Source organism: Mus caroli, unplaced genomic scaffold (genome assembly GCF_978045245.1).
Source record: "Mus caroli unplaced genomic scaffold, Mus_caroli_1 scaffold_8, whole genome shotgun sequence".
Lineage (NCBI taxonomy): Eukaryota > Metazoa > Chordata > Mammalia > Rodentia > Muridae > Mus > Mus caroli.
The window spans coordinates 62,824,253-62,833,358 of NW_028227263.1; the positions used below are offsets into that span (position 1 = coordinate 62,824,253).

General features: G+C 47.4%; 1 protein-coding gene across 1 annotated transcript; it reads left to right on the forward strand.

Moving 5' to 3' along the window:
- The first annotated feature begins 35 nt into the window (after positions 1-35).
- Tlnrd1 (talin rod domain containing 1) lies at positions 36-2,405 on the forward strand. The gene has a single exon (XM_021167817.3). The coding sequence runs from the start codon at positions 701-703 to the stop codon at positions 1,787-1,789; it is 1,089 nt and encodes a 362-aa protein (XP_021023476.1). The 5' UTR covers positions 36-700; the 3' UTR covers positions 1,790-2,405.
- The last annotated feature ends 6,701 nt before the right edge of the window (positions 2,406-9,106 follow it).

Sequence of the window (9,106 nt, forward strand, 5' to 3'; positions counted from 1 at the left end):
GCCAGGCGGGAAGGCGCGGCCGCCCAGCACCCTGCGTTGCAGCCTCCCGCCCGACTGACTCCGCGCGGCCGCCACAGAGCCAGCCACGCCCTCGGCCCAGTGGCCGCCCAGCGCCCTAAGAGCCGGAGCAGGAGATGCGGCCGCGCGCCCCCGGGCGTCAGCTCCGGCCGCCGTCGCCAGCCTGTACCGTCTGGCGGGGTCGCCGCCCCTGAAGCCCACGTGCGCTGCTGAGCCGGATCGCCGCAGCGCAGCGGCTGACAGCAAAGCCTGCCGGGGCCGCCGCCCGCGCTCCTCTAGGAGCAGAGGATTTTGATTTCAAAGGAAGGAAGGAAGGAAGGACAACTCCCAGCCTCCCCGTCCCGCCCTCTCCGCTCCGGCGGCCCGGCCGGCCATGCCCAGGAAGGTGGCGACAGCCCGGCAGCGGGGACTTTTCTGGTAGGCTGGTGAAGAGGGGCGCGGACTAGGAGTCTGCCGTGCCCCGGCTCACGGTTCCCGCGAGCTACACAGCGCCCCGAAGAGCTTACCGCGGGCTTGGGCCCGCCCTGCGACGCCCGGCCACCGGCCGCCGCCACCCGGATCTCTGTGCCCGCCGCGGTGGGTGGCATGATGGTGCGCGGAAGGCAGCGCGGCCCTGGCCAGCTGAGTCGCGGCGGCGGTGGTAGCGGGCTCCCCAGCGGCATGCCAGTGCCCCCTGGGCGCGATGGCTAGCGGCAGCGCCGGGAAGCCCACTGGCGAGGCGGCTTCTCCGGCTCCTGGGAGCGCCGTCGGCGGGGCCAGCTCGCAGCCGCGGAAGAGGCTGGTGTCTATCTGTGATCACTGCAAGGGCAAGATGCAGCTGGTGGCCGACCTGCTGCTGCTGTCTAGCGAGGCGCGGCCGGTGCTCTTCGAAGGCCCCGCCTCCCCTGGCGCTGGTGCGGAGTCCTTCGAGCAGTGCCGGGACACCATCATCGCGCGCACTAAGGGGCTGTCCATCCTCACCCACGACGTGCAGAGTCAGCTCAACATGGGCCGCTTCGGAGAGGCGGGGGACAGTCTTGTGGAACTGGGCGACTTGGTGGTGTCGCTGACCGAGTGTTCTGCACATGCGGCCTACCTGGCAGCCGTGGCCACCCCGGGTGCTCAACCTGCACAGCCAGGCCTTGTGGACCGCTACCGTGTGACACGCTGCCGCCACGAGGTGGAACAGGGCTGTGCTGTGCTGCGAGCCACCCCACTGGCGGACATGACCCCACAGCTGCTGCTGGAGGTGTCGCAGGGCCTGTCTCGAAACCTCAAGTTCCTGACGGATGCTTGCGCCCTGGCCAGTGACAAGTCACGGGACCGCTTCTCCCGCGAACAGTTCAAGCTGGGCGTCAAGTGCATGAGCACCAGTGCATCCGCGCTGTTAGCATGCGTGCGCGAAGTGAAGGCGGCACCCAGCGAGCTGGCCCGCAGTCGTTGCGCGCTCTTCAGTGGGCCCTTGGTGCAGGCGGTGAGCGCTTTGGTGGGCTTTGCCACCGAGCCTCAATTCCTGGGTCGCGCAGCTGCCGTGAGCACTGAGGGCAAGGCGGTGCAGACCGCCATCCTGGGAGGTGCCATGAGTGTGGTGTCGGCCTGCGTGCTCTTGACCCAATGCCTCAGGGATCTGGCGCAGCACCCAGATGGGAGCGCCAAGATGTCGGACCACAGGGAGAGGCTGAGGAACTCGGCCTGCGCCGTGTCTGAAGGCTGCACCCTGCTATCTCAGGCTTTAAGGGAAAGGTCTTCACCCAGGACTTTACCGCCAGTGAATTCCAATTCTGTGAATTAGCACTCCCCACGCTCCACCCCAGCCCGCAGCCCCCATACTGTTTTCCACCCCAGGCTAAAGGAAGACACTTAACTCCTACCCTCTCCATTTATACCAAAGAAACCATAGGTGATCCCCCTCCCTCATGTTAAATGCTCAAGAGGAATTTTCCAGAAGGCAGGGCCATGCACTCACTCATCAAGTACTCAGAGGGCCTGGGTGTCCACCAGCCCACTATAGGGACTCAGACACAGAGAAGATGGGTAGTCTGCTGGCTGCAGGGTTAACCCTACACACTCGAGCCCCTCAACTCAGTTTGATAACTGGCAGGAAAGAGGTCATGGGCTCATTTCTTCCTTCTTTTTAATTAATGAAAGGTTACCTCAGTTTTCCCTCCTTTAGACATGGATGTAGCTACCTTTTTGTATGTTGTTATTTTTGTTGAATTAGAGTATACATGGTGTGAAGAAGAGTATGACTTTGCCATATGATTTGCAAGTGGGGGGAAAGCTACTGTGAGCGTGTGTTTTATTTTTAAAATTACACTATAGAGTGATTTTTCCCCCCCAATGTCAAGTTTTTACCCTGCATGTACTGGAGTATTTATTTCATCTATTAAATTGTTATGTTTCTCAGATGGCTTTTCGCAGTTACTGTCTTTTCACTAACTGTGCATGCCGCCTGCCATCTGTGGGAAGGAGCTGTGGGGGAAAAGGTTTACATCCGTTGGCAAGTGAATCCCCAGTGCCTAACCACTTCCACTTTTCCCTCTGGTATTATTCCTCTGAGCATCCTTGCACCCTAGAAAGACAAATGTATGTGATCTATTTTTAAAGGCAACCAAAATGTGATTGGATTATGCAGTGCTTGGGGGAGGACTGGGGTTTTTTTCTTCTTCCCTCTAGTTTTTCTGGAAAGTAACCTAGCTCTCTTTGTCCTCCACTCATTTCTCTATTATAATGAGCCATAGTTCAGGCTTACTGAAGTCTGATTTGTATTCGGCCTGTCATTTTCAGATTAAAGTATTTTCTAATACTGTGTGGGGTGCTGCCTTGCCAGCTCACAGAATTTTGCATGGGACTTAACAGCACTGTATCCACTGATCCTTTAGCATCTTCAGTGAGGCTAGGCCTAACCCAGAAATCTCTATGACTTTATAGACGGTTCTAGGCAGTTTGATAGAGGAGTCTATCCTCTGGAGAGTATTAAGAACTTTCTAGAGCATACTTGTCAGTGGAGAGCTTGTTTTTATGACCTTGATTCAAGTGGCTGGTTGGGTATTGAAAGAGTGTTTTGTTGATTGAAATCATGTCCAGGTAGTTTGGCTTTTCTGTAGATAAATACATTTGGGATGGGCTTTTAAAGGGTAGTTTATGGCTTGCTGAAGACACTGTTGAATAGTTTCTTACTAAAAAGAGTGACAAACTTATCTATAGCCTTGAAACCTGGATGAGCCACATGCGCAAAAAACTCCTGTAGGCTTCCAGTGTATCATTTACTTGTTCAGGGGGATTTATTGTGCTTAAACCTTTCCAGTGCCCACAGATCTGAAAAGTTGTCACCATAAAATGTTAGCAGCAATATGAAATTTAACTTGTAAATATGCATTAGGAATTAAGTGAGAAATGGCCAAAGGAGCAGTTGTTTTCTCTAATTAGATCTTGCAAGAGTTAAAAAGTAAAATAAAGTGACCTTGGGTATGCTCCTACCCCTTCCCCCCCAGTTCTTTTGTAAAGTTTAGTCTAGATCAGCTGCAGGGAGATTGGCAAGAGGGCTGCCAAAAGAAGTCCTATGTACACATGGAAATTATTTCTATTCATTGGGTTTACACAAATGATAAAGTCTAAATTTCCTACGGTTCCTTTTGTCTGCAGATATCACAGAGTAAACGGAAAGGAATTAAGGGCCAGAAACCTATAATTTTGGTAATTAAGAATAAAGAATTGTCAGTTTATTCTTGGACTCACTCCTTGAAGAACTAATTTTAAAACTGCAAGCCAAAAGGCAAAAAGATTTGCCCTATCTCCTTGCATGACATTAACTAGCTGGTCTCCACATTAAATTTGAAACTGCTCTTTCTCACAGAGTTTCTCACAGTTGTCTCAGTGCTTGTGTATGTGATAGGGGTTGAGTGCGGAATGTTAAAAATCTCTGTCCTTGAGAAATGTGATATTTAATTTCTTTTTTTGGTTTATAAGGGTCGGGATTTGTCTGACAGTAGGTGTCTTGAAATTTTCTCTGTCTTTTCAGCAGGTTTTTAGAAACCAGAGTGAGTAGCACACAGTTCCGTTCTGTGTGTGTCTGCAGTGCCTGGTTAGGGACTTGGGCATTGGTCTTTGGCATTCTAATTTCCTTCCAATATATTAGTTGCCAAACTTCTCTTTTAAATAATCCTTGATTTTTTTTTTCTTTTAAAGAAGTACATCAACCTATTTCATAATAGGCTGTAATGAGGTCAGCAGAGTTCCTGGTTCCAGAAATAAAATCAGAACGGCCTCATTTCACTCAGCCTTCTTTTTATAAATATGTAAATTAAACTTCACCACCACTAACTTCCAGACCATCCCTGGGTTCTTATGACTTTTCCAGGTCAAGGTTTGTAAGTCAGGCTTAATGCAGTGTCCTTTCTGACCAAGAGATGCCAAGAACCTCCTTAGGAATGCTAAAGAGAAAGACAGAAAACCAGCTAAATTCCCTGAACAAAAGCCATTGTCTATGACAGTCAACCGAAGGAAATGGGACAGAGCAGGCTTTCAGGCATGACCAGGGGGAAAAAAGATCAAAACAAGACAAGAAGCCTTTCTTTGTCAGTTTAAAGTTTGGACTTTCTTATTCATCCTGAGTTCTTGGTAAGAATGCAAAACTCTCTCTCTCTCTCTCTCTCTCTCTCTCTCTCTCTCTCTCTCTCTCTCTCTCTCTCTCTCTCTCTCTGTGTGTGTGTGTGTGTGTGTGTGTGTGTGTGTGTGTGTGACTGTCATTCTGGAAACTTCAGTTAACGGCTGAATGGTGGTTATTTTTCACTTTCCTTTTAAAGCTGGTATAGGGATCTGAGATATTTTGCAGTTTGAGACAGCTAATTTTAACAGGAACACCTGTTTTTTTCTGAATGAATGGGACTGGTGAACAGGCAGAATGGCGGGGGTTGGACAGAGGACCTCCAGAGTTAGCAACTGAGCAGTGCACAGAGACTGAGAGGACTTGGAGAAGAAATCCACAGACTTAGCACCTCTGCCTGCGGCTGCTGCCTGGCTTGACCTTTGACTCTAGTAGCTGAATGAGTTCTTAAGGAGACCTGGGTTTAAGGGCAGAAACAGACACTTGTGCTCCAGGCAGATCCTCTCAGAGCTTGTTGATTATTTACTTTGGGTATCTGTGACTAATTGGTCCATTTTGATTAAGCAAAGTTTCTGGGAGTGATCTGCTTCCTCCTACAATGATAAAAGGCTCAAAAACTGTAGTTGTCTAGATATAAGGAAGCCCCGCTTTTAGCAGGGGCCTCTGTGATTGAGGTCAATTTAACAGAATTGGGGTCAATTTAACAAAGCAGGGAGCCCATTAAGATCAGAGGCTATAATGCCTGGCAAAATACATATATGTATTTTGGTTTTGGTTTTGGTTTTTAAATGAAACTAATAAAGTGCCTGCAACAAGATTACATAAGCAAGTAGAGAAATAGTTCCTGTAGGTGGAAGTTATAATGGCCATTTACTGGGCCAAAAGGCAGTGGGAGCCAACTAGGATACAGACAGCTGTGAGTGATGCCTTGCTCTGGACTCAGTACTGCTGTGTGGTCCAAGGATCTTCAGCATCAGCACTATTCTGGATGCCACCTCAGCTTTGTTCAATAGAAGCTGCTCTGTGTTGTATCAGGCTCTCCAGGTGACTGATACATGCCCAGTTTGGAGCCTCCCTGCCCTATAGAGTATGCAGGTTTCTTTTTCCTCTTTTTCTATCTTTAAATCCAGAATACACCCCTTGTGTATCAGGAGGCTATATCATTTCTATGAGCTTCCCCTTTGCTCTGGTGTCCTTTTCTCTTGGACAATGTGAGCTTAAACCTAAGTCTTTGTATGTGGCAAGCAAGTGCTCTGCCACTGAGGTATGTCCTCAGGCCCTAGGAACTCTTTAGATTGATCTTTGAGGGTGTGTGTGTGTGTGTGTGTGTGTGTGTGTATCTGATGTGTGTTGTGCTTCATGTGTATCTGATGTGTGTGTGTATGGATGCAACTGTGCACATGCCACAGTTTGTATGTGGAGATCAGAAGACAGGTTTGAGAATTACATCATCAAAATTGTAGTAGTACTCTGGGAGCCATCTCTTCAACTTGAGAATTGAGCACTCTCTCTCTCTCACGCACTCTCTATCTCTCCCTCCCCTCTTTCTCTCTTTCTCTCTGTGTACATGTGTGCATGTTTTTCTAAAGTACAGAGTTCTCTTCCCTTTATGCTTTGGAAAGAAACTGAAACAATACAGCATAAACTAGCAAAATGACTTTATGTTCTTACGTATGTCTCTTGTCCTAGAAATAGCAAGGTGAATTAAAAAGAAAAAGTCAACCTGTGAGCTCTTTGACCAACCGAGAAAGAACACTTCACTTCTGAGTTTATTTACTATTTTGTATAGTTTTTTTTTAATTTATGGGTATGAGTTTTTCATAGCTGTGTACCATGTGCATGCCTAGAGCCTAAGAAGGTCAGAAGAGGGTGTTGGCTCCCCTGGAACTGGAGTTATGGATATTTGTGAGTCACCACATGGATGCTGGGAAGCAAACCTGGGTCTTCTGAGAGATCAATAAGTGCTCTTAACTGCTGAGCTTGGCCTCTAGCTCTGGCTACTGAGCTTCTAACACATACTCACAAGCAATGTACGACTGATTCCAACATGCACTGCAGGAAATCTGTACTGCAGTATGTGATAAACCCAGAAGATAAGGGTGATCAACCTTAAGAGCTAGAGTTGCCTTTTAACAGACTCTCACTATTCTTGGGACGGTGGCAGGAGTGGGTGTGGGGACCAGAAGCTGCTACTCACATGGCGTATTACTGAGAGGGTACCCAGGACCTCAGTCATACCCTGGCCCTACCCCCTGCCTTGTAAGAACTGTTCTTTGGCACCTTATCCAGGAGGTCCTATTCACATTTACCCAGGGACAGTTCTGTGGTAACATGAGGTAGCATTGACTGAGTCCTGTGGGAACTGAAGCATTTGCTATCCTTATTTCAGTCTTTAGTTTACAGACCACTTTCACTCATAATGTGTCCTTGGGTCCTTAGAACACTCTTGGGAGGAGGTAGGTATTACTCACTGTGTCTGTCCTCCAAACATTTGTGCCTCTGTTTTCCCGTTGTAAAAACTAAAGCAAATATTTACAGTGAACTCCATGAAGCGGAAGACCTCGTGATGGACTCCTCCAGAGTAGCCCTGTCTACCTCCCTGAAAGTTAGGTTCACGTCGGTTTTCCTTGACATTCTTGCCTTAACTTGGAGTGCTCTGACACAGCAAGTGCCTCGATGCTTTGTTTTGCCCTCTAAGAAGTGTTCTGTGTAGCTTCAGGCCTCCAATCCGGACTCTGCAACATTGTATGTCTTAAAATCTTGCAACTACTACATTTGGGGTCTTTAGGGAAGACTTAGATGTTAAATATGAATTTTATCATAATTGAAAAACAAACCCAGTTCCCACAGTTTTAAACTATGACAGTTGGATTTATAAGATTTATTTTTTAATGTGTTCAAATGTATGTGTTTGGCGTGTGTGTGTGTGAACACATGTTACAAAGGATATGTGAAACTCAGAAGAGAACCATGAGGAATCCTTCCACCTTTATCTGAGATCAGGGCACTGAACTTGGGTGTTCAGGCTTGCTAAGCTTTGTCTGCTGAGTCTACTAACTGACCCTATTCTAATATTCTAAATGTGTAGCACACATGTATCCAGTTTCAGCTAAAGAAAGGACAGAGGAGACTTAGTTAATCCTCTTTTAGAGGAAGGGAAATATATTTGGGATGCGTCCAACTTCCCAAACTGCTGAAGATGAGGTGTGTTACCCAAGCACAAATCTCTTCAGAAATTGTTGTAAATAGCCCAGGTTATTAACAGTTAATTCGTTAATTTCGTGTGTCTGTGTGTGGGTAGGTGATCCCATTACCTTTTGCATGCTAAACAAAGGCTTTATCACTGAGCTGTAGCCTGCCTACATTTTGAACAGTACTTAAGCAAATACCGATCAAGCAAAATCGTCATTCATCAGTTACCTTGGCTCTCTCCTGTCAAACAACTTTCAGGAGGTCTGGACTGGTGACAAACCTCCAGAAGCTGGGGAGCTACTGGAGGAAACCCAAAGCAGCTTTGGTGACCTATGCCCTTTCCTTTCACCTTTTCTCTTTGGGTAATCATCAGATTCTTGTAAAATCAACTGGCAAACAGCCAAATGTGGCAAATACCTGTAATCCTAGCACTTGGGAGATGGAGACAGAAAGGCCAGGAGTTCAAGGTTACTATCTTTGGCTGCATGAGACCCTATGTCAAAAAATAAAAACAAACAAACAAAATCCACAGAGGAGGGCAAGGGAGGAGAATTTTGTAACTAAGATTGACTGGCAAGTATGCCAGCATCTTCCTTTGGGTAGAATTTTGGTAAACAGATTTTCCTAAACGGCTTCCTGGCAGTTTCTTCTCATGCCATGTTAAACACAAGTAGGACTGATTTTCTTTTTTTTTTTTTTAATATTTTTATTACATATTTTCCTCAATTATATTTCCAATGCTATCCCAAAAGTCCCCCATAGCGCCCCCCACTTCCCTACCCACCCATTCCCATTCTTTTGGCCCTGGCATTCCCCTATATTGGGGCATATAAAGTTTGCAAGTCCAATGGGCCTCTCTTTCCATTGATGGCCGACTAGGTCATCTTTCGATACATATGCAGCTAGAGACAAGAGCTCCGGGGTTCTGGTTAGTACATCATGTTGTTCCAACAATAGGGTTGCAGATCCCTTTAGCTCCTTGGGTACTTTCTCTAGCTTCTCCATTGGGAGCCCTGTGATACATCCAATAGCTGACTGTGAACATCCACTCCTGTGTTTGCTAGGCCCCGGCATCGTCTCACAAGAGACAGCTATATTTGGGTCCTTTCAGCAAAATCTTGCTAGTGTATGCAATGGTGTCAGCGTTTAGAAGCTGATTATGGGATGGATCCCTGGATACGGCAGTCTCTAAATGGTCCATCCTTTCATCACAGCTACGAACTTTGTCTCTGTAACTCCTTCCCTGGGTGTTTTGTTCCCAATTCTAAGAAGGTGCACAGTGTCCACACTTTGGTCTTTATTCTTCTTGAG